At 44.8% G+C, this 26,204-nt stretch overlaps 1 protein-coding gene across 3 annotated transcripts in view; it reads left to right on the forward strand.

Moving 5' to 3' along the window:
• Positions 1-24,995, forward strand: part of rhbdl3 (rhomboid, veinlet-like 3 (Drosophila)) — a 35,611-nt gene extending 10,616 nt beyond the window's left edge. For 2 of the 3 annotated variants that reach the window (XM_072683307.1, XM_072683308.1), the window contains 7 exons: positions 9,393-9,551; positions 11,841-12,065; positions 12,282-12,430; positions 16,073-16,185; positions 17,810-17,910; positions 19,703-19,763; positions 20,527-24,995. In XM_072683307.1, the coding sequence (XP_072539408.1) occupies positions 9,393-9,551; positions 11,841-12,065; positions 12,282-12,430; positions 16,073-16,185; positions 17,810-17,910; positions 19,703-19,763; positions 20,527-20,798 (1,080 nt within the window). In that variant the 3' untranslated portion in view covers positions 20,799-24,995. Of the gene's footprint in view, positions 1-5,860; positions 6,576-9,392; positions 9,552-11,840; positions 12,066-12,281; positions 12,431-16,072; positions 16,186-17,809; positions 17,911-19,702; positions 19,764-20,526 lie in introns of those variants that run through there. The other variant, XM_072683309.1, reaches the window with a different exon arrangement.
• Positions 24,996-26,204: the final 1,209 nt, after the last annotated feature.

Raw genomic sequence — 26,204 nt, forward strand, 5'->3', positions numbered from 1 at the left:
GCGTTTTAAAGGGTTCAGCCATCACACACCGATCTGCCCCCAACTGTGTGTGTGTGTGTTTCTCCTAGATTCCTATTCAGTTTGGTTTATTAGTGTTTAAAAAAAGTAACATCTGTTACCAAAATGATGAAAGGCAGCTTTGGGATCCTCTCCCTCTCTCCCTCTCTTCTCACTCTCTCTGTCCCTCTCTCTTTCTCTCGCTGATGAATGTGTACCGTCTGTCCCATGTGATGTTGTCTCCCTGGGGTATGTGGGTTTGGCACAGTGCCAGCAGGAGTGTGTGTGTGTGTGTGTGTGTGTGTGTGTTTAGTAGCTCTGGGATCAGAAATCAGCCCAAACGCTCCTCCTGGTTTATGCTAATTAGATGTTTTTCTCCTCTTTACAAAAGTTGTTCTTTAGAGATGATGACAAAAAACAGACCAAAGACTGACATCAGGACGATCTCCACCCCACCTCACCCCCAACTCATCCCCAACTCACCCCCAACTCCCCAACTCATCCCCAACTCATCCCAAAACAAATTAGATGGAGCTCCTCCACCATCATTCCAGAGAACACAGCTCTTCCACTGCTCCACAGCTCCTCAATGCTGGGGGGCTTTATACCCCTCTAGCCCACACTTGGCATTAGGCAGCATGGAGCCGATAGGGTCATGATGTTGATCTGTTCCAGAGAGTCCTATTCTATTGGCAGTACTTCTTCTCTACAGGGACTAGACAAGCTGTGTGTGTATTTGCACATCTGTGTCAGCAATGGGTGCAGCATAAAGTAGCTAAATGTGTTCATTAGAAGGGGTGTCCACAAACATTTGGACACACATATACACACAATAATAAAAAAAAAATAAAATATATATATATATATATATATATCCAAGGATCAAAACCAGGTCCAACGAAGGTCAGACCACCAACGGCGCATGAACTAAAATGTATAATGATGGTTGCGCTACAGCGCCCCCCTGCTGTGTGTGGGTCAGTATTGTCTACAGTGGACACGCGTGTCATGGATTCATTGAACAGCACTGACACAATTACAATGAAGACCATCGCTGACCTTCTGTGCATTCTGCAGCCTGCAGTGAGTGGTCAGTGATCAGCAGACCGGTCAGAGTGTTCCCAGAAGGCTCTGCTGGCCCACTCTGGTCAGCCGGCTGGGCTACGGGTTATGTAGAACCCCCTCGCTGGTTCGATTGGAGTCTTTGTCGGGGGATTACTAGGCGGTGGGAAGTGTCGATAGCAGTGATGTGTTGAGTATTGTGGTGTTTCTGCTGAGTGAGAGATCTCCTCTGAGATTGGGTTCTCTGAGCCTCTTTCAGCTTTCTGTGTGGGCTGCCTTCTGGAGCGAGAGACTCAAAGAGCAGATTCTGTTTGATATGGCATTACACACACTCACACACACACACTCACACACACACACAAACACACACACACAGAACACCCCTATATTGGTCCAAATACTACTGTAGATGTGATGGAGGGTCAGGAGCGTACTGTAGATGTGATGATGGGTCAGGAGTGGACTGTAGATGTGATGATGGGTCAGGAGTGGACTGTAGATGTGATGGTGGGTCAGGAGTGTACTGTAGATGTGATGATGGGTCAGGAGTGGACTGTAGATGTGATGATGGGTCAGGAGTGGACTGTAGATGTGATGGTGGGTCAGGAGTGTACTGTAGATGTGATGGTGGGTCAGGAGTGTACTGTAGATGTGAAGATGGGTCAGGAGTGTACTGTAGATGTTATGGTGGTCAGGAGTGTACTGTAGATGTGATGGTGGGTCAGGAGTGTACTGTAGATGTGAAGATGGGTCAGGAGTGTACTGTAGATGTGATGGTCAGTCAGGAGCGTACTGTAGATGTGAAGATGGGTCAGGAGTGTACTGTAGATGTGAAGATGGGTCAGGAGTACACTGTAGATGTGATAATGGGTCAGGAGTACCCTGTAGATGTGATGGTGGGTCCTTTAGGTATAACCCAGGCTTTATCAAATCCATGGCAACCATTTAGCAAAGCCTTTGCTCAGGGATACCAGAGATACCACAGCAACTACTTAAACCCCCCTAGCCACCACTTAGCAACTTCATACCAACCACTAGCAAAAACTGCTTCACCCTAGTGACCACATATTTTCATTCAGGAAATGCACTTTTATAGATTATATTTATTATTATATTTATTATAGTTATACCAGTTTTATAACCAATATTCATTATTTATGTTATTACTGGTATTTCATATTACATTTTTACTGGGTTAAACCGTGTTTTTATGAAAGACGGCTGCTTCACCTGAGTGTGTTTATTAAGTGTCCCATCATCAGTGTATATTAATCAATTTATCTTCCGCTCCCCCCTTATTTTTTGGATAGAGCTTAATCTGATCTCAGCTCATTTTCTGAACGGCTATGGGGTAATTTATTCTGAAATTTCATCTGGATCACTGCCTTCCTCGGACCGATTACCCCAGACAGTTTGATAAGATTTGAGAGTTTTTGACATTGGAAAACAGTGATCTGGTGTTAAGCTGTAGAGCAGTGTTCAGCTTCTGTGAAGGAGTAAGAAAGGAGTTAGGAGGTAAAGGTGAAGAAAGAGGGGGTTTATAATGAGACGTATTAATAAGCAGATCAACAGGTCAGCCCCGGAGCCCTTCCAGCTGCCACTCAACCAACCCACCATTTCCATAAGAAAGGAGAATTACAGGCAGGGTGGATGTGAGCTAACCTTCACCGTGACCCCAGCCTCTGGGGAGCAGGCCCTGGCTCTCTCCTCTGCCGGAGGGCCTCGGGGTTGACGTTGAGCCGCTACAATGGTCTCCCGTAGTACATCTGCTGCACGAGAGCACAACCCAGAGCTGCAAATTAAAGCTCTCTCTGTTTTTTAATTTGGTCGCCCACCACATGCCACCTGGTCGCAGCTGTGTGGTCAACTGCTAAGATCCGTCATTTCAATATAAATAAAAACAATTAAGACGAGATGATTGATCACTGTACTGTAGTGTACTGTAGATGTGATGGTGGGTCAGGAGTGTACTGTAGATGTGATGGTGGGTCAGTCAGGAGTGTACTGTAGATGTGATGGTGGGTCAGGAGTGTACTGTAGATGTGATGGTGGGTCAGTCAGAAGTGTACTGTAGATGTGATGGTGGGTCAGTCAGGAGTGTACTGTAGATGTGATGGTGGGTCAGAAGTGTACTGTAGATGTGATGTGGGTCAGTTAGGAGTGTACTGTAGATGTGATGGTGTGTCAGGAGTGTACTGTAGATGTGATGGTGTGTCAGGAGTGTACTGTAGATGTGATGTGGGTCAGTCAGGAGTGTACTGTAGATGTGATGGTGGGTCAGGAGTGTACTGTAGATGTGATGGTGGGTCAGGAGTGTGCTGTAGTTGTGATGGTGGGTCAGGAGTGTGCTGTAGATGTGATGGTGGGTCAGGAGTGTACTGTAGATGTGATGGGGTCAGAAGTGTACTGTAGATGTGATGGTTGGTCAGTAGGAGTGTACTGTAGATGTGATGGTGGGTCAGTCAGGAGTGTACTGTAGATGTGATGGTGGGTCAGTCAGGAGTGTGCTGTAGATGTGATGGTGGGTCAGTCAGGAGTGTGCTGTAGATGTGATGGTGGGTCAGGAGTGTACTGTAGATGTGATGGTGGGTCAGGAGTGTGCTGTAGATGTGATGGTGGGTCAGTCAGGAGTGTACTGTAGATGTGATGGAGTCAGGAGTGTACTGTAGATGTGATGGTGGGTCAGAAGTGTACTGTGGATGTGATGGGGTCAGAAGTGTACTGTAGATGTGATGGTGGGTCAGTCAGGAGTGTGCTGTAGATGTGATGATGGGTCAGTCAGGAGTGTGCTGTAGATGTGATGGTGGGTCAGGAGTGTTCTGTAGATGTGATGGTGGGTCAGGAGTGTGCTGTAGATGTGATGGTGGTCAGGAGTGTGCTGTAGATGTGATGATGGGTCAGGAGTGTGCTGTAGATGTGATGGTGGTCAGGAGTGTACTGTAGATGTGATGGTGGGTCAGGAGTGTACTGTAGATGTGAAGGTGGGTCAGGAGTGTACAGTAGATGTGACGATGGGTCAGGATTGTGCTGTAGATGTGATGGTGGGTCAGTCAGGAGTGTACTGTAGATGTGATTGTGGGTCAGGAGTGTACTGTAGATGTGATGGTGGATCAGGAGTGTACTGTAGATGTGATGGTGGTCAGGAGTGTACTGTAGAGTGTGTGTGAATTTACCAAACAGTGCCCCCCTCAGGCCTGGAGGGTAAGTTGTGATGTGTTTCTGCTGTGTTGAGTGTGAGTGGTAAAGCTGGAGTGTGTGAAGAGAGGGGTTTGTGTGCAGCTTTTAATCAGACGCTCTAATTGGAGGCTGGTGTGTGGTGGGAGACACACACATACACACACTGGTCAGCTGTTTAATGAGCAGTCTGACAGGCTGTAACTACAGACAGCTGAAAAGGGTGAGGCATCACTCCACACATGCAAGCACAGCACTCTAACTCCGGACGATTTCACTGCCCTCATAAAGGCAGAAGTTTGCTAATGTCCCCTCCAAAGCCCCGCCCACAAAAACTACAGTCCCTAAAAAGCCCAAACCCAAACAAATACATCCTCTCCCCTCTCTCCATACTAAACGTGTGTGTTTGTGTGTGTGTGTGTGTGTGTGTGTGTGTGTGTGTGTCATAGTTCATGCAAGGCTGCTGTCTGCTAAGCTAATCATACTAAACTCTGAGAATGGCATTTCCTTACGCATACACAAACACACACACACACACACACAGTGTGTTGTAGTGTTTTGTGCTCTAACACACCCGACTCAACTAAACAGAGTATAAATAGTGTAAACAGAATTTAAAGAGTATGTAAATAGAGTGTAAACAGACTGTAAACAGAATGTAAACAGTGTGTAAACAGAATGTAAACAGACTGTAAACATAATGTAAACAGTGTGTAAACAGACTGTAAACAGAATGTAAACAGACTGTAAACATAATGTAAACAGTGTGTAAACAGACTGTAAACAGAATGTAAACAGACTGTAAACATAAGGTAAATGGTGTGTAAACAGAATGTAAATCGTGTGTAAACAGAATGTAAACAGACTGTAAACATAAGGTAAATGGTGTGTAAACAGAATGTAAATCGTGTGTAAACAGAATGTAAACAGACTGTAAACATAAGGTAAATGGTGTGTAAACAGAATGTAAACGGTGTGTAAACAGACTGTAAACACTGCTGTTCACAATCACCCACGGTTATGAGCGTCCATATGTTAGTGTCTATGTGTGTGTGTGTGTGTGTGTGTGTGTTGGCAGACTATCAGCTATATTAGCAGCAGATCAGAGGTCAGTGATGACTGATTTGATCTCTCTCCCCCCTGCAGTCTGTATAACAGCCACATATGGTATATGTAAGTGTGAGTATGAGTGTGTGTGTGTGTGTGTGTGTGTGTGTGTATGTGTGTTAAAGGCAGTAGCATATGGCTAATGTTTCCTGGATTTGTGTTTCTTATTTTAGTGGCTGTTGTTGTAGCAGTAATGAGAATTGTAGTAGTTTGTTTGTTTGTTTGTTTGTTTATCTGTAGTTTATGGTTGCAAGCCTCTATTTTAAATCTCTCTCTCTCTCTCTCTCTCTCTTTCTCTCACACACACACACCACGTCTTATCATGCAGCTTTATGAAAATGAGGACTAGACCACCCTGTCCTTAATTCTCTCTCTCTCTCTCTCTCTCTCTCTCTCTCTCACACTTACTCTCACTCCTTCTCTCTCTCTCTCTCTCTCTCTCTCTCTCTCTCGCTCTCTCTCTCTCACTCTTTCAGTTCTATTATTTAAGGATTAATTTGGATCTTAGAGCAGCTTGGATTGTGGGAGCGGGTGATTTGCATATATGTGTGTGTGTGTGTGTGTGTGTGTGTGTGTGGTGAATCATAATGCCATTGTTTGACCCAACAGAAGGTAACAGTGTTATTTACAGAATCTTACATCAGTGTGAGCAGAACAGAAATTAGAGCTCATTCAGTGTATCATAGTGTGTGTATGTGTGAGAGAGAGAGAGAGAGGGAGTGCCTGTGTGTGTGTGTGTGTGTGTGTGTGTGTGAGAGAGAGAGAGAGAGAGAGAGAGAAATAGAGAGTGTGTGTGTGTATGTGTGTGTGTTGAGACCTAATTGGGAGGGGGTGTGAGCAAACCTTGCATGAAATTGGCGTTCTGGCTCTATTGTTGAGGTTCACCCTGTTCACACACACACACACACACACACACACACACACACACACAATTTCAGCACCAAGAGACACTTCCATCAAGACCATCTTGATGCCGAAATTATGTGAGTGTGTGTGTGTGTGTGCTGAGAAATGTAGGCTAAACAGACTGAGGGTGGAGTTTGGTGTGTGTGTGTGTGTGTGTGTGTGTATTGAACTGTAAATCCTCATGTGGGGAGATAAGTCCCTGCCTGTTGCGGTCAGATGCAGTGTGAGTGTGTGTGTGAGTGTGTGTGTGGAGAGTAAAGGTTAGGATGAAAACGTTTGGAGAGTCGATCAACGCCAGACAGAAACTGGCTGAGCTGCTTCAGGAGAAGGTGGGTCAGAACTGAGTGTGTGTGTGTGTGTGTGTGTGTGTGTGTGTGTGTGTGTGGAGGGGGGTCGGTTGTGATATGTGTGTGGCTGGATTTAGTTTACATGGAGTGTGTCAGCTTAGTTGATTATGTGTGTGTGTGTGTGTGTGTATTTTCATGAATTCAAATATTTAATATTTTGAGTATTGACCAATACTAGTGTGTATACACATTCATACCTATTTTTATTTACATCTATTTGTACCAATATTCATCCAAACTCCTTGCATACCCATACCCATGCATCTTTATCTATCTGTACCTATCTACAACCATCCATACCCACCCATACCTTTCCATACCTATCTATAACCATCCATACCCATCCATACCTATCTATAACTATCCATACCTATCTATAACCATCCATACCTATCCATACCTATCTATAACTATCCATACCTATCTATAACTATCTGTACCCATCCATACCTATCTATAACCATCCATACCCATCCATACCTATCTATAACTATCCATACCTATCTATAACTATCCATACCCATCCATACCTATCTATAACCATCCATACCCATCCATACCTATCTATAACTATCCATACCTATCTATAACCATCCATACCCACCCATACCTTTCCATACCTATCTATAACTATCCATACCTATCTATAACTATCCATACCTATCCATACCTATCTATAACTATCCATACCTATCTATAACTATCCATACCTATCTATAACCATCTATACCTATCCATACCTATCTATAACTATCCATACCTATCTATAACTATCCATACCCATCCATACCTATCTATAACATCCATACCCATCCATACCTATCTATAACTATCCATACCCATCCATACCTATCTATAACTATCCATACCTATCTATAACTATCCATACCTATCTATAACCATCCATACCCATCCATACCTATCTATAACTATCCATACCCTTCCATACCTATCTATAACTATCCATACCTATCTATAACTATCCATACCTATCCATACCTATCCATAACTATCCATACCCATCCATACCTATCTATAACTATCCATACCTATCTATAACTATCCATACCCATCCATACCTATCTATAACCATCCATACCCATCCATACCTATCTATAACTATCCATACCTATCTATAACTATCCATACCCATCCATACATATCTATAACCATCCATACCCATCCATACCTATCTATAACTATCCATACCTATCCATACCTGTCCATACCTATCTATAACCATCCATACCTATCTATAACCATCCATACCTATCCATACCTATCTATAACCATCCATACCCATCCATACCTATCTATAACCATCCATATCCACCCACACCTATCCATACCTATCTATAACCATCCATACCTATCTATACCTATCTTTACCCATGCATACCCATCCATACCTATCCATATCTATCACTATCTATCTAAATCTATCTTTACCTATGTATACCTACATTTACCTATCTATACCTATCTATACACATTCGTATTCTTATCCATACCTACCCATACCTATCTATACCTATCTATACACATTCGTATTCTTATCCATACCTACCCATACCTATCTATACCTATCCATCTATACCATCCTCATCTATGCCCACTAATACCATCTATATTCATTCTTATCAATCTACATTCATTTTTATCTCAGCTATCCATAACTATCTGTACCCATCCATAACTATACCCATCTATACATATCTATACCATCACTATCCATAAGTCTATATAGATTGACAGCCATACCCATCTATAGCATACATACACATCTACACCTAAACTCATCTGTACCCATCCATATTCATATATACCCATCCACATCTATACCCATACCCATCCATACCCTTTTACATCCGTACCCATCTCTATACCCATCTTTATAGCTCTGCCATCACTAACGTGTGTGTCTCAGTGTGAGATGTGTGTGTGTGTGTGTATGGCGTCCTCACTCTGCTCCCTGATTAGGGCCATTGCTCTCTGACCCTCTGAGTGTTTGGCAGACGAAAGGTTAAAGGTTAAGAGTGTTAAAGCTGTGCCTTCCTGACACTAATTATTGTAACAGCACACACACTCTTCCAGCTGTGTGAACTCTAGGGCTCCTGGATGCGCGTGTCCGTGCGTGTGTGTGTGTGTGTGTGTGTGTGTGTGTGTGAGACAGCGACTCTAATGTGAGGATTTCATTGCTGTCTGATTTGACTGTTTATTGAATATTCATGAGTTAATACTCTTTTCTCTGTGATCCTGCTTCCACACGGCTGGGTTAGCTGCGGGGGTGCTGTGTATTGGTCATCTGTGCTTAACCCAGTGTTCCACAGAATTACACACATATTAAATATGAAATATTAATCCCAGCCTTAATCTCAGCTCTCAGCATATGCAGTGCTGAGAGTCCTGCGGGCCGGAGACTGTTATTGAAATAACACACACACTATATAACCCCCCCCCCCCCCCCCCCCAGTCACACAGTGTTAATAATATTAAAGAGGAATCTCACAAACCCTTTAAACGGGTAAAGAGAGAAGGTCAGTCTGGGTGGGGGTTTGGGGGGTTTGGGGGGTTTGGTGTGAAACGCTCAATTCTAGAGAAACTCACCAAGTCAGAACTGTTCACAGTGGTGCTGAATGGAGCCAGACGTCTGAACCTCTAAAGGCTCCCTCATGGTTATGGATGCTTGTCTCAAACACTGAATTATGGTGGAATTCCCCTATAAGACCGTGAGTTTCAGAAGTGTGACCCTCTCATCAGTCTGTTTAACTAAGCCGTGTGTTTTCTGCTCTCGTGCAGTATGATCCGGAGAGTTCGGGATTCATCAGTACGGAGCGTTTCCGGGACCTGCTGGAGGCCCATGGCTCCGAGCTGGACCCACACAAGCTGGAGGTTCTGCTGGCGCTGGCGGACGGGAATGCAGATGGGAAAATCTGCTACCAAGACTTTGTTAACTTGGTGAGTTCTGACTACATTACCCATAATGCTCTCTGCACAGTCTACAAATGACGTTAGAATTCCGTCAAATCTGTGGGAAAATATGTTCACCCCCCCACACACAGCCTCTCTCTCTCCCTCTCTCTCTCCCTCTCTCTCTCTCTCTCTCTCTCTCTCTCTCTCCCTATCTCTCTCTCTCTCTCTCTCTCCCTCTCTCTCTCTCTCTCTCTCTCTCTCTCTCTCCCTATCTCTCTCTCTCTCTCTCTCTCTCTCTCTCTCCCTATCTCTCTCTCTCTCTCCCTATCTCTCTCCCTCTCTCCCTCTCTCTCTCTCCCTATCTCTCTCCCTCTCTCTCTCTCTCTCTCTCTCTCTCCCTCCCTATCTCTCTCTCTCTCTCTCTCCCTATCTCTCTCCCTCTCTCCCTCTCTCTCTCTCTCTCCCTATCTCTCTCTCTCTCTCTCTCTCTCTCTCTTCCCCTCTCTCTCTCTCTCTCTCTCTCTCTCCCTCTCTCTCTCTCCCTCTCCCTCTCTCTCTCTCTCTCTCTCTCACTAACTCTCACACCAGATATATTGTAGGTTCCAGTGTAGGTCCAGATCTGAACAATGAGTACCATTGGTCAAGCCTAGGTCATGTGACTATTGATTGGGGGTGAGCGACTGAAAGTGGGACGGAGGAATGAGGAGCATGCAGCAGGGGGTCTGTGTGTTTATGCCTCTGTGTGTGTGTGAGGCATGGGGTCACTATTGTCCTGTACAGAGAACCTGCTGTGAACACATCTATTTGGTTGTCACAATAGAAAACAGAAAAGAGAGAGAGAAAGAGAGAGAGAGAGAGAGAGAGTGGCACAGTAAGAGATTTAGAAAGCAAGTTTAAGTTTAGTGTGAAACGCTGGGTTCTAGATAAGCTCCCCCAGTCAGAGCTGTTCTACAGTGGAGGTTCTAGATAACCTCCCCCAGTCAGAGCTGTGGTTCTACAGTGGAGGTGAAGTGAAGCAGACGTCTGAAGCTCTAATAAAAGCTCCTCACAGAAAGTTCTTCACCTAATGGTGATGAAGACGCTGCCTGATGCCTGAGACACTGTTCTACCAGAGTTCTGAGAAGAGTTCGGCTCTAGAACCTGCTTTTAAAATCAGATCATTAAAATGGTGGAGGGATACATGCTGCAGGGTGTAGTGCGGCTACAGAAAGTAGTCCCTAAAGAGAACTGCATTAGTTGAGATTCTCCACTATTTTACCTTCATCATCATCATCATCATCATCATCATCATCATCCCATATAAAACTCAGAAGACTCGTGTAGCTGCACTGGTGGGTTTGGATAGGAAATGAATTATGGGCTGTATCTGTGTTGTAGTCATGGCGACGTCGGTCACCTCCACTGTAGAGAGATCAGAGTGGGTCAGTTTCTCTACAGTGAAGCTCAGTTTCACACCGAACCCCCAATTTATGAGAATTTTGAAAGATTGGTGAAGTTCCCCTTTTTAGGTTCTACATGTGCAGGTTTTTGTGGTTAACAGCAAGTGTCAGACTCTTCAGATGAACTCTAAAGTCCCCAAAACATCAGTCAATGCAAACAGCCCAGCCCTGACCTTTACCTCAGCTACCAAAACATGAGCTCTGCCCTCTTTGACATCTTCCAGCCCTTTAGGTTTCCTCATAGAGAGCAGACAGACACCTCCACATCCCCACCAGGCTCATATTTGCATCATCCTGGGGGGATCTAGGTCCCACAAGGTGACAAATACACGCACACACATTCACAAATTCACTTTTTACTCTCTCCCTCTGTCTTTCCCTGACACACCCACTCTGTCACCCAGCTGCTCGGAGTCTCGGAGATGTGTGTGGAATCTGTAAGCGGTTGCTAAGTGATGGCAGAAGGATTTCCGTGGCATCGTCGTGACGGAGAAAAGGAGGATCACACGGCTACACACATACGGCTGTTAGAGGACAAAGAGAGGGGGAATGAGGGAGTGAATGGGGGACAGCAGATGCAGAAGAATCCGCCAGGAATCCAGGAATGCTTAGGGCTCAAAAAGAGTTCCCATAAAACAGTTCCCAGGAATACCTCAATGTTTTTAAGCGGTATTCCAGGAACAGCTCCTGTAAAACTGACTCACGCCTCCTGCTGAGGCTTTAGGGGAATTCATCAGCAGGAGTCCTGACAGACAGTTGGCTGTAGATATTAAAGAGCCCATATCAAGGAAAACCAAACAGCTTCATACAACATGATTAAAAAGTCGCACTAGTGACAAATGACCAGTTTTTACCTCTTTGGTAATACATGCAAATTTTTCCCTTTGATCCTCAGATGAGCAACAAGCGCTCCAACAGCTTCCGGCGGGCAATCCTGCAGGGCAGCCGGCAGCTGAAGAACTCCAGCCTGAGGGAGGAGGTGGGACTGGGCCTCTCCCAGAGACTCGTCAGACATGTGGCCTACGAGACTCTTCCCAGGGAGGTGGACCGCAAGTGGTACTTCGACAGCTACACCTACTGCCCACCACCATGGCTCATCCTGGCCATCACCATCGCAGAGGTAAGGCTGGCGTGAAGAGAGCGTGAGCGCTGATTCTGAACGAATCACAAACCCTGCAGCCATCCTGGCCTCCACCAGTTCCCAGTCATTTCTGGTTCCTTCCAACGGACCTGTGGCTTGGACTGCACTTCTAACGGTGGATCACACCGTCATAAGCGTGGCCGGTTTGGCTAGAATGGCTCCAGCTAAGCTCTGCTGCTGTGTTTGCTCCCTCAGATGGTGGTGTTTGTGTATTATGGGCTGCAGCTGGACCGCTGGGTGCTGCAGGTCTCCTCTCCATCCTTTCTGAAGAGCCCTCTGCCGTATCACCCTCAGCGCAGAGCTCAGGCCTGGCGCTACCTCAGCTATATCTTCATGCATGCCGGGTGAGTGCCAGCACTAGCCTGTGATAGCCCTAGCTGGCCAACAGTAGCCTCTACTAAGTCTGAAATTTGAGAGTGATTGTCTATGATTGATCTATTTTGAAAAAGTAAATACAATATTTTGATGTATATTTATATATATATATATGTTTATTTATTTATCTATATCTATATTTATGACACCCATGACTGATACCCATACATCATTCACTGCACTCAGGTGATCTCCATTCCACTAACTGTGAGACTACCAGCACCACCTGCCTTCCTTTCAGGTTTAGAATAGCTGATATTACCTGCAATGTCATTTTCTGTGTGTTTCTGAACCAAAGTCTGTTTAAATGTCCAGATCTTTAAAGATCAGCTTGCTTTTCAGGGTCAGGTTTATACTGTAGGTCGTTCCAGTAGAAGAGCCTGCATTTGTCAGCAGTGTCTTATGATTTGTGTCCCGTTCTGGTCAGATGGTGGACCCGTGTGATTGTGCTGCCCAGATTATTTGTGAGTGTGTGGTTTTGGCACAGAATGCTAGCTCTGCAGGGATAGAGCTGGGATTAGCTTTATCTGACTCAATCTGCTGCAGTCGCTGAGTATTAGCAGCCACCCCTCAGCCTTGTTCACAGTTTAGCACAATTTGGCTTTTACCAACAGTTTCCACACTAAAATAAATAAGGTTGACCAATAGAATAGGACTCTCTGGAGCAGATCAACATCATGACCCTATTGGCTCCATGCTGTCTAATGCCAGGCGTGGGCTAGAGGGGTATAAAGCCCCCCAGCATTGAGGAGCTGTGGAGCAGTGGAGGACCTGTGTTCTCTGGAATGATGGTGGTGGAGCTCCATCCAGTACTTTTAGGATGAGTTGGCAAGTTGGGGATGATGAGGTAGGGTGGTGAACATCATCCAACATCCAACATCCTGACCTCACTAGTGCTCATGTCACTGAATACAATTAAATCCTCACAGCAATGCTCCTCCAGAATCTAGTAGAAAGTCTTCTTCGCTGGACAGTAGAGACAGTTACTCCAACAGAAGCAGAATCAGCTCTTTTGTCCGTATAGTGTATCTCTTTAAACAGCAGTTTTCCGGAGAGTTCTGTGAGCAGCAGCTGCGCTGACTGCAGGAGAGATGACCGTAGGTGACCAGACTGCTGTGATCCGGTGGACTTTAGCGTGTTCCTGTATTAATGTTCCCCAGTGTGTAATCTCCTCTAAAACCCACTGAGCCTGAGCTTCATTCATGCACAAACAGGGTGCCAGTACTAAAACATGCAGACATAGAGCACATAACACACAAACACACACACGCACACTCGTACACACACCCTTGCTCATACTAAACAAAGGTCACTGGCTCGGCACTTGGGACTGAAATTTCATCACTGCCGTCTCCATGGCAACACCAGCCAAATGATATAATTACAACACTTGCATAAACCGGAGATGACCGTTTATCCACAGTGGCAATCAGTCCCATAATGAATAGGTGGTTGCTATGGTGTTGTTAAGTGGATGTTATGTTGTCCCAGGTGCTGTGCTGTTGCTAAGTGGTTACTAGGGTGTTCCAGGTGGTTGTTGTGGGGGTTGCATGAAGCGGTTGCTATGCTGTTGCTAAAATATTGCTATGGTATCCCAGGTGGTTGCTAGCTGGTTGATAGGGTGTTTCTATGTAGTTGTTAAGGTATCCCAGGTAACCTTGTGGAGCTGCTGAGGTGAAGCGGTTGCTAGAGGACTGATTTCACACACAGATGAGTTCTTGTGAACTCCAGCGATGCTCCACTTTCTATCTCCTTCAGATCTGCACACCTCCTCCTGCTCCATATCGCTGCCCTTCACCTGCCTGCCTGCCTGCTGGAAAGCCTTCCCCCAGAGCTGCGGCGTGAGTCAGTACACTTGCTCTGACAGATCTGGGTGCCAGAGGGTCAATAAAAATCCAGAATTAGCACGTCTCCAGCCAGGCATCGGCGTAACACTCCCACACTGACAGATAACACAATCTACCGGAGCCCAGAGGGGCCAATCACAACCAACCTGAACCTGAAATATGAAGGAGGACAAGGTCAGATTAATTATCCCACAGCCAGCGGCCGGAATGTACGCAACACACACACTACACACACAACACCCTGCAGCTGGAAACAGAGAAACATCACTGCATCAAATACAGGATCAGACCTGGACTAACTGCCCCTTAACTGACCTCAACATTTAGACAGCAGGACCATGCACTGTACCAGTCCTGCAGATACACAGCGGTGTTGTGTTCACCATTCATACATTGAAATACAGACAGACAGATAAAAATACAAGTAAAATAGTGCAATAATTACTCATTTGCATATTAGCCATAAATATCTGAATAATTAATAACATTTTCTGTATAATTACATCTTTCAGGTCGTTGCTAAGGTGGTTGCTATGATATTTCAAGTAGTTGCTACAGTGTCCCTAGTGCTTGCTCTGTGGATGCAATAGTGTTGATTATGTGTTTCCATGTGTTTGCTATGGTATCCCAGGTAGTTGCTAAGGTATTTCAGGTGGTTGCTAAGGTGCTCCTCGTGGGTTGCTGGGGCAGTCGTTGTGGTATTTCAGGTGGTTGTTAAGATACAGTCATAGGTGGTTGCTCAGGTCTTGGCTCTGTGGGTTACATCAGTGTTGCTGATGTGTTTATAGGTGGTGGCTTTGGCATCCCAGATGGTTGCTAAGGTATTTTAGGTGGTTGCTTAGATGTTCCAAGTGGTCTGTCATGGCTGCTATTGTATTTCAGGTGGTTGCTATGATGTCCTAGGTGTGCTTAGTTGGTTGATATGGTGTATTAGGTGGTTGCTAGGGTGATTACTAATGTATTTTAGCCTCACGGTTTCTGCTGGGCCTTCATTAGTAAGGATTAGCTGCTCTGTTTCCCCATCAGAACTAAGCCTGATGTTAAAGCTGCGGAGATGTTTATGGGTAAAGTCTGCGAGCAGGCCGCTCGGGTACATTTTAATCACAGCTTTATTTGGAGCGGGATGAGCTGCGTGTGTGTGATTGTGTGTGTGTACTCCCTGGTATTTATATGGATGAGTGAGAGCCTGATAATTCATTACATCACCAGCAGTCATGTGACTACTGTCTGGATTGTACCCTGATGCAACCCACAGCCTTTACAATCACAGAGATCACCAGAGGTATCTAACAGCATGCTCAGCAGCTAAACCGAATCTCAGCTGTTTGAGTGTACCTTCATTACAGCCCCGCTTTCAGTGTTTCTGCAGAAGCCTGCAAGAGATCTTTCCTCACCTCCTGCACAGGATTCAAAGCACCACCTCATCTGTTAAACATGGTGGTGGGAGTGTTCAGAAATCTGCAGGAGATTTTACCTCACCTCTAAAGTTCAGCCTTAGAAGTGTAGAAGTGGGAGCGTTTTCTGCTTTCTTCCAAACCCGTGATGTAGAGGTCTGGACTCTGGGGTGGTCAGTCCGTAGTTCTGAGAACAGCAGCAGCTTGTTTGCTTTTCCCAGTAGGAGCTTCCTGATCAATCATTGCCCACATCCTTTCAAACCCACAGCGTTGAGTCGCGCTTTCACAGTGAAAGGTGACATAGCTCTGCTGTAGCTGTTCTTAATGCTGTTTAATGCTGAGCGCCCCCTGCTGGCTGTGTGTGTGGCAGGATTGAACACCTGGGTCTAAATATGGCCATGCAGCTGCTGGTGGGCGTGCCGCTGGAGATGGTTCATGGAGCTGCCCGTATCGGCCTTATCTACCTGTGCGGAGTCCTGGCAGGTGAGTCCAGCTGTAGGTGTGTGTGTTTTTGTGTGTGTGTGTGTGTGTGTGTGTGAGTCAGCAGCTGCTTGTATGGATGGTTATTTACTGTAATAATAAATATTATGATTATGATTATCATCAGTAACAGTGTCAGTGTTATTACACCTTTAATATCTAGGTGTGTCTACAGGTGTGAGTCAAACAGCTGTGTGTACGTCTGTCTATTTATCTGTCTGCATGTGTGTGTGTGTGTGTGTGTGAGAGCGAGAGAGAGCGAGAGAGAGAGATGAAACCTTCTAATCATGTGTTTTTGCAGACACTGACAGTAATTACAGGCAGCGTGTGTGTGCTTTCATCTTCACCCTGCACCACTCCAGTCCAACACACACACACTCCTCACTTCCTCACTCTACTTGGAGGTTTCTGCGAGCTGCACATGTTAAAATGATCCGATTTAGGCCACGCCCCCTTATCCTCCCCCTATTAACTTCAACATAGTCGATCAGTCCAGCCTCTAAAGTTTGGCTTCTTCAGTTTCAGCACTGGAGCTACAAGGCTAATGAAGCTAACACGAAATGGAAGCTTACACTACATGTCCAAATGTTTGTGGACACCCCGTTCTAATGGATGCATTCAGCTACTTTAAGCTGCACCCATTGCTGACACAGATGTGCAAATGCACACACACAGCTTGTCTAGTCCCTGTAGAGAAGTACTGCCAATAGAATAGGACTCTCTGGAGCAGATCAACATCATGACCCTATTGGCTCCATGCTGCCTAATGTCAGGCGTGGGCTAGAGGGGTATAAAGCCCCTCAGCATTGAGGAGCTGTGGAGCAGTGGAGGAACTGTGTTCTCTGGAATGATGGTGGAGCTCCATCTAATACTTTTGAATGGGATGAGTTGGGGATGATGAGGTGGGGTGGTTGATCATCATCCAACATCCTGACCTCACTAACAGTTACCTTTTTAATGCCCTTGATTGCAGAAGAAACAGTAAATGAGCAGGTGTCCCAATACTTTTGTCAATATAGTGTACCTTCTTGTGGAAGCTTGTTGAATACAGTGGCTATGCTCAGACTAGTACTGTGGTGTCAGGAGTGTGGCTGAGCCGGGGTAAGATCTCTAAAGATCTCTTAAAGATGGATGGTGAAGAAGATGGTGAGGAAGATGAAGCCCACAGGCTGAAGGCTGAGCTCTAATAGTCACCGCTAAGTTGTCCTGTCATTGTGAGCACACGGGGAGCATTGCTCATAGTAGGCAGATGGTTTGTAGGATGTTTTGCCGAAACCTTCAGCGCTTATGTCATCACCGTGACGATGGTGTTGTTCGGTTTCTCATGTCCGGTGAAGTCTCATGTCCTGTGGCCTCAAGTCTCCATTTTTCGACTGTTTTAATAGAAATCCGATTGTCGGTTTCAGCAAATTACCGTTTTACAGCTGAATCAGGTTTATTTACTCTAATATCTCACATAAACTATAAGGGAAATGAATCAGATGATTGTGGAGATGAAAGCTGCTCTTCATGAAGACACTGTGGTGAACAGGAAGCTGAGGAGTGCTGAAGATCAGTAGGAGCACATGGCTGTTTTATGCATTAGCCTTAATACTAATACCGAACTCGTGTGCTGATCGTTCTCCAGGTTCTCTGGCCGTGTCGGTGACTGATATGACTGCGCCTGTGGTCGGCTCGTCAGGAGGAGTCTACGCCCTGGTCTCTGCTCACCTGGCCAATGTCGTCATGGTAACGCACCCACTTTCTCGCACAGTCACCTGAAATATACTCAACTGGTTGAATTCCTGATGTGCTGGTGTGAACGTGGGTCGATTTTGGGGGCGCAGGTGTGTTCACACTAGTGCCAGCTACCAGTCACTTACCCGCCGAGCCAGAGAGATTGGATCTGAGAAAGAGATGAGAACTGAGCAGAGAGCCTCATCATGTGAGCCTGTGTGTGTGTGTGTGTGTGTGTGTGTGTGTGTGTGTGTGTGTGTGTCAGTGTCAGAGATGCGGTTTTGCTGGAGCTCTGTGAAGCGCTGAGCCAGGATGGAGTGTGTGTGTGATTTAAAGTGTGGAGCTCAGATCCAGAAGAGTCTCAGACATTCCACACATTCCACTGTATTAGCTTTTCCACTCACGTGGAGTGTGTGTGTGTGTGTGTGTGTGTGTGTGTGTTCATACCATACCATATCAACATTTCTTCTTTTTTTTTATTCAGTTTAAAGGGCCTATATGCATTTAGCCTACTGCAGTTTAGCCCCACCTATTCAGCTTACTGCAGTTTAGCCCCACCCATTTAGCCCACTGCAGTTTAGCCCCACCCATTCAGCATACTGCAGTTTAGCCCCACCCATTCAGCCTACTGCAGTTTAGCCCCACCCATTCAGCCTACTGCAGTTTAGCCCCACCCATTTAGCCTACTGCAGTTTAGCCCCACCCATTCAGCCTACTGCAGGTTAGCCCCACCCATTCAGCCTACTGCAATTTAGCCTAGCCTGTTTAGACCTACAGTAGATTAGCTCCACCCATTCAGCCTACAGCTGTTCGGCCCAACCTGTTCAGCCTAAAGGACTTCACCACAAACAGAAAACTCTCTGTATGGGCCCTTTAATTTCAAGCCTCCTGGCCCCGCCTAAACATCAGACATGACAGACAGTGAAACAGACGTTTCCCGTAGCAACCTTAGTACTGTTTGTAATACAAAACCATCTTTATTTCAGCCGTGCTCTTCCTCAGAGGTCTTCCCCACTTTCCCACGATACCCCTGGGCTTTGACCTTGAGTGACCCCCATGTGCTGGACTGACCGTATAATAGCTCCCTCACATCATCAAATATTAACACACTCGTTCAGAAAGTGCTGCCCTCTCTCTGCCCTCCCTGCTCAGCGATTCCCACGCCGAGACTCTGAGTGTGTGTGTCAGCAGCACTGTGTGTGATCAGGGTTCAGGTTACACACTGTACCACCAACCCTCCTAAACTGCTCGAGAGCCAGCGTAATAGAAGGGCTTTACAGAGTCATACATCATTTAACTTTTTCATATGATCCACACGCTTATTCTGACAGACTGTAATACACTACAGGAAGTGTAGGGGGCGCTCTATAATGCTCTATAACGTTCATATGATCCACACGCTCATTCTGACAGACTGTAATACACTACAGGAAGCGTAGGGGGCGCTCTATAATGCTCTATAATGTTCATATGATCCACACGCTCATTCTGACAGACTGTAATACACTACATGAAGCGTAGGGGGCGCTCTATAATGCTCTATAATGATCATATGATCCACACGGTCATTCTGACAGACTGTAATACACTACAGGAAGCGTAGGGGGCGCTCTATAATGCTCTATAATGTTCATATGATCCACACGCTCATTCTGACAGACTGTAATACACTACAGGAAGCGTAGGGGGCGCTCTATAATGCTCTATAATGTTCATATGATCCACACGCTCATTCTGACAGACTGTAATACACTACAGGAAGCGTAGGGGGACCTGACTCCTCTCTCTCTCTCTCTTTCTACAGAACTGGTCAGGGATGAAGTGTCAGTTTAAGCTCTTCCGGATGGCCATGGCTCTGGTCTGCAGTAAGTCTGTTTATTTATCTTACTGTTTTTCTTCTGAAGCGCAAAATTGTGATGCAACCATTTCCTACTGTGCGTCTAGACAAGCCCACGCAAAGAACCGAATCCTGAATCTTTCAGGTGGGCACCAGACAGTTTTACTTGCACACCAATTGCGTGCAAGAGAGTACGATACTTTTGCACAATCAAAATATACTTTCACATGCTTTTAAGTACGCACTCGCAAGATTTCATTTTACATACTTTTGCATAATTACAAGTTACTTTTTTGGAATCTTTAATTACCTTCACATGCTCTTGAGCACTGAGATAATTCTGCATACTCATGAGTACTCACCAATTATTTTTTGTACTTGCATTTCTCGCAAGTACAAGACACTTCCACATTCACACGGGAAGTACTTTTGCATAATCATGTGATACTCTTTTGCATACGCACAAGTACTTTTGCGTACTCATGAGATACTCACAAGACACCTACTTGTGCACACTCACAAGTGCATACAAGATACTCACAAGACTACTTTCACATATTTACAACTGTGATGCAATTGCATAATCAAGAAATTGATATGTTTGCATGATCTGAAGTACTTTGTGTACTAACAAGTACTCATAGGATACAAGATACTTTCATGTATCATGAGACTAATAATGTTGCATAATCAGGTGATACTCACGAGACAGCTACATGTGTATGCTCATAAATACTATTGTGTACTCGTAAGTACTCATAAGATCCTTTCTCTCTCTCTCTGACGCTCAGTGAGTGTGGAGTTCGGTCGGGCCGTGTGGCTGAGGTTCTACCCACCGGCCTTCCCCCCCTGCCCCAACCCCAGCTTCGTGGCCCACCTGGGCGGGGTGGTGGTGGGGCTGACGCTGGGCGTGGTGGTGCTGCAGAACTTCGAGCAGCGGCTGCAGGAGCAGTCCCTCTTCTGGATCTTCTTCAGCGTCTATGCGCTCTTCGTCTTCTGTGGAATCTTCTGGAACATCTTCGCCTACAGTCTGCTGGACGTCAAGCTACCTCCAGCACCGTGAAAAAGAGAGAGGAAGGGGGACTGTGGGGTGTGTTTGTGTGTGTGTGTGTTGTAAGAAGGTGTGCGTTGACTGTATGTGTATGTATGTGTGCCGCCACATAACCGGTCATTATGGTTGGTGGTGGCTTGAGAACCAAAAGCCAAGTACCTCACTCCTGCGATCTGTGGCAATGTGTGTGTTAGTGCCTAAAACTGCATCATCGCCATGTGCTGTCCGAGAAGAAGAAAACATGAGGTGTAGCGAAACAGAAGAAGACAGAGATCAGAGCTAGAAGCGAGTAGATGTTCCATTGTGCTTAATGGCGGCTATTGTTAGCAATGTACCAGTGCTATTCAGACTGGGTTAGTTGTACATAAGAACGAGGGGTAATGTAACTGGTACCAGTGTTTCCGAGTGATTTGAGTCATGTCCGAATCCAATGTCAGTCATTATTATGGACTTTGAGCGCCCACGTCAGACCGCAGACAATTCTGGGCTAAATACGGCCTGAATAAGGCACTTACAGATCAGTTAGGAGAGAAGTTAGCATAACATAACAAACCTGTCCCAGCCGTTGTAGTGACACTGACGCTTTTTCATGGCATTTGAATTCTGGCCCACTTGCCTCTTCTGGAGCCGGGCCCTATTTTGGCCCTATTTCTGTTTTGGCCCAACTGCAGATCTGGGCCATAACTCATTTGCCATGCGTGGACTTGTGCATCTATTAAAACTACATAAATAATTGCAAGGTATAATAATAATGAGTTCTCATTTCCTGAACCATGGAAGCATGTAAACATCATTCATACACTATATGTACAAAAGTATTTAGACACTCTTTTAATGTGCACCCATTACTGATGCAGGCATTTAGCTGCACATGCACAGCTTGTTGAATCACTGTAGAAAAGCATTGCCAATATGACAGGACACTCTGCAGTCTGCAGTCACCCTGACCTATGCTGTCCGGTAGATAGAGGGGTACGCCGCCCTGCAGCACTGGGCTGTGGAGCAGTGGAGCTGACCTCTCTACAGTGCTGGAGCTCCAGTCTTTACCTCTGGGAAACATTTGGGTGTCATTTGATCTGTAACTAATCAGCCATTATCAGTACCTGATTTTCATGGCTGAATGCAATCAAATCCTCACAGCAATGTTGTTACACAAAATCTAGTGTAAGGCCTCAAAGGGAGAACACACTTCCTGTTATTAGCCTTGATTTCTCGATTTCCTCGGAGGACATATAGTGTATATACTATAATTAAGCCATCATATAATCGTAATATTAATTAAAAAGAGTTTGAATTTATGCGCTGATAATAACTGTGGGCTGCAAATTCCTGAGCTAATGGCAATGCTAACATGCTGCGCTACTACTAATGATAATAATTCATAAGTTTGGCTTCTTATGAGCAGCCAAAAAGGCCAGGATTTCTTACCTTGTACGAATCTGTGAGCTTTTAAGCTGTTCTTTGGTAAAGCTACATTACCTCTAATCCTCATGTACAACTAGTCCCGTCCAGTCGGTACTTAAGCTACTCTTTTGGCCTCAGAAGTGGTGCTACCAGCTACGTGTTAGCTCTGTAATCCCTCATTTAGTCTGGTACAGGTAATGCCTGAGCCATCAATGCCAGCCAGCACAGTGTCCTTTCTGCTGACCATATTTACCAGACTTAGCAGTTAGCATTTTGAGCTCCAGTGGTGTTGTGTTAGCATCAGTTTTATAAGATGTGGTGGAGCTTTGCGAGTCTCTGAGACAGCGCATGCTAGCTTCGGTAGCATTGTGCGATAAGGGGATAAAGTCCCTCAGAAACAGCGACTAATTTAAAACAGCGAGAAGCACATACGTCATTTTACAACCCAGTAAATAAGCACTGCTGCTAACTTTGAGGTTTAGCCTTTAGCCGCCTGTGAGCTATCCAGCTACGAGCTACATAAAGCGGATCTTAGACTCATGTTTCCTCTTCAGATTTGAAGCGAAGGTACTGAAAGTGAAGCGGTGATGTTTTACGCCTAATGTTCAGTATTCAGAGAGAAAACACGGCGTAGCTTCGTTCCCTGAGGGTCCGGCTACAGATATTTAAAGACGTGTGAGTTCGTGTTAGCAGGCCGAGTGTTTCAGAGCTTGACTTGATCGTGAACGTTATATTTTTTATAAGTGACGTGAGTGAGGAAGTGCTTCTGTACCTCCAGTGTTTTTATTTATTTTCATTTATTTTAACATGGCCAAAAAGAAACATCACCAAGTTCAGAAATTACAGCTATACTCAGGCCTTTTCTCCAGTATTAGGGAGTCATTTTTAAAGTTTGCTCGTACAAAGAGGTAAAAGTAAAGGTTTAATCTCTGGCCGTACTGAAGGCCTTCAACGGGCACCTCTGGTCTCTCACAAGCCCACTGACCTCTTACAGCAGTGCCGCGATAGTTGAGAGTGAGATTTTCTGGTTAAAAAAGGCCCAAAAAACACCCCATCATGATGCATTTTGAAGGTTTGATTGAACTGGGGGCGATTCGGGGCGTATTTACCAAGAGCTTGTTTCTTCGGCCTTTGCGTTAGAATTTCCGGTCATTTTTTTTTCTAATGCAGAACAAAGCCTAAATATTTACAGTGCTGTAAAAAAAGCACTTTCTTCTTTGCCCAATTTCTTCTTCTTATATTTTTATATATTTATGAATATTTTAGATCATCCAACTCATTTTTAACCCATAATTCTCAAAAAAAAAAAAGTAATCCGATTTTATCCCAATTTTCTCCCCAATTACTCAACCTGTAGTCTCCCCCATCACACACAATGCCTCCGTCATCAGTGAAGGTGGACTCACCCCCTCTGACGCATGGTAATTTTCCGGCATTTCCGCCAGTCAAAGTCGTACCCGGCTCCAACGCATTGGCCTGCAGACACCAGTGGTGGCCAATTGTGCTCTCTCTGGACCTCGCCAATGCCGATGGCTCGCAGCATGACCGGTATTCGGACCAGTGACAGCGCCTTACGCAGAAATTCTTATCACACTGGTGCGAATATTCTCTGCTAATAGAAGTTTGTAATAATACCTTCAGCCCGCCAGCGAGGCATAATACTGTTTAAGGGGGTAAACATTAGATGAAATCCTGTGTGAAAAGGTAAACGGGTCAGTTTCACCAGCCACACCCAGACATGGTTACCTCCAGACCTGGTGAGTCTAGACACCACTTAGGCAGAACCTGTCTGACAGTGTGAAGCAAGCTAGAAGGTCTCAAAAAGCAGCACATGATGCCACGTTCTGAAGAGAATCTGCTGCTTCTTCACAGCACTGTTTTACCCACTGAATTTAACGCATTTATGCAAAAAATATAGATATATATGAAATTCAGTCTGATAACTCTGAGAGATGCAATGCTGAGCTACTCGACATGTTACATCTACGCAAATGCTAGTCCTAGGCCGAAGTGCCCCTTCAACAACCCCTCTTCATGCCCAATTCTACCAATTCTACCATAACACAGTGCTGAGACCAGTAGAAATGTGCGTTCTCATGTGGTACAGTATATATCTGTTTATATATAGCTGTAGTCGTCAGGCAGACCGTGACTGTATCAGAGCTAACTCGAATAATTGGTGACGTGTGAAGTTCCTTGCTAATGAAGTGTGTGTGTGTGTGTGTGTACGTCTCTGTGTTCTATACAGATGGTGCTAGTGTAAATTGAACTGGTTGTTGAGTCTCCATGCCTTCTAGTGACTGACTTGAGATCAGCCTCCGTTAGGTCTATGCACAACCGTCATTTTAGCACAGCAGAGAAACAGAAATGACAGAGGAGGGCCCGGCGCGCTCGGCCTCGTCAGACGCCTGCAGTTTCTGTCGAGCTAACCCCCGCTAACCTCAACCTCAGCGTAAACGCTCACGTATCGAATGCTTTCGACCTCATGTCACACTGCTGTCTGTGCGCCGAAGAGCCGTGGGACATGTGAACCGTACGTGTTTAAGCTACTTGAATTGGAAATGCCAATCTACTGCGTTAGCGCGCGGCGCTGTGCTAACCTGGCTACTGAACCCAGTGACGATCCGAGGCTATGCACTAAGGGCTGCCCCTGCGCTGACTGAAAGGATGCTCACTGAATATATATTTTAACGTGCATATTTTGTAGATTTGATATGTAAATATGAAGTACATTAAACAGTTTTATGATGGAAAAGAAAGCTTTTCTGGGTCTTTCATTACGAACCGTGAGCTTTGTGTTTTTGTCTTTTTCTTGATTTCTTTTTTTGGTTGTTATTGGTGGAACCCTCTGGGATCTCTGACACCACACAGATAGAGCTTTAGGTTTCTGCTGTTCTATTTTAGGAAGTGAATTTATGCAAAATTGAAAAATGATAGCTTTGCACAAACGACACTTCAACACAGGCCTCTGGACGTGTCTACTCTGCACTATAGTGTGTGTGTGTGTGTATATATATAAATGTCCTTAAAGAACCTTTTTGGTGCTTATTAACATCATAGGCAAAAGTTTGGGCACCACTGGTCAAATGCCATATACCGTTGGTCTTCTTAGTGTAAATAAGTGCACATTTGAATACGTAATTACTGTTTATTTACTGAATTTAACACACTGGGGATAATAACAGACGATATGGAATATACAGTGAACCTACTCATTACTTTTATATGGACGTTTGGTGGAAAAAATACATTTACACCCAAAATAATACACACTGTTTTTTGCCGCACAACAGTTCACGTGTATTCATCCGCCTCTTCAATTAAATTAAATTTTACAAAAAAAAAATAAAAAATTACGCCCAAAATCTTCTCAAAAGTGTATTTATAACCATATATAATTAATAACTTTCTGCAAGGGGGCTTTTAGAGGTTCAGATGTCCGGCTACACCAACACTGGGAACAATTTTAACTTGAAGTTTCTATGGTTTGTAACCATTACATTATGAAGAAATGTAGAAAATCAGTGGAATTCCAGTTTAAACCAATAGAAAGCAAATGTGTAAATGAATTTTTGATGAAAACACTTTGAGAGTGATAATGCATAATGCAGATTATAATATACATTTAAAGGGTATATTTAGGTCACTATCAAAGGAGCCAGTATTAATTACCTGTGATTAATAATGTTGTGTTATTTCTATATAAGACAGGCTGCTGCTTTGAAACACATAAACCCTGCATTAATTAAATCAAGAGCGCCCCCTGCAGCTCTGAAAACAACAACAATCATTCTCCCTACATAGGGCGCTTCAAAGGGAGGATGCTAATATTGACAATTATTTTTAAATAAACAATTAATTGATTAACCAAAGTGTTGTTTCCTTGAATGTTATCAGCATGATAGTGCAGACAACAAGTCTTGCCAAGCCCTTTTGCACACATTCTCAATGGCAACTCTCTCTAGAAGACCAGCACTTGCCACATGCAGCCTACATGAGACACTATATAGTAAA

The sequence above is a fragment of the Salminus brasiliensis genome, chromosome 7, assembly GCF_030463535.1.
Source record: "Salminus brasiliensis chromosome 7, fSalBra1.hap2, whole genome shotgun sequence".
NCBI lineage: Eukaryota > Metazoa > Chordata > Actinopteri > Characiformes > Bryconidae > Salminus > Salminus brasiliensis.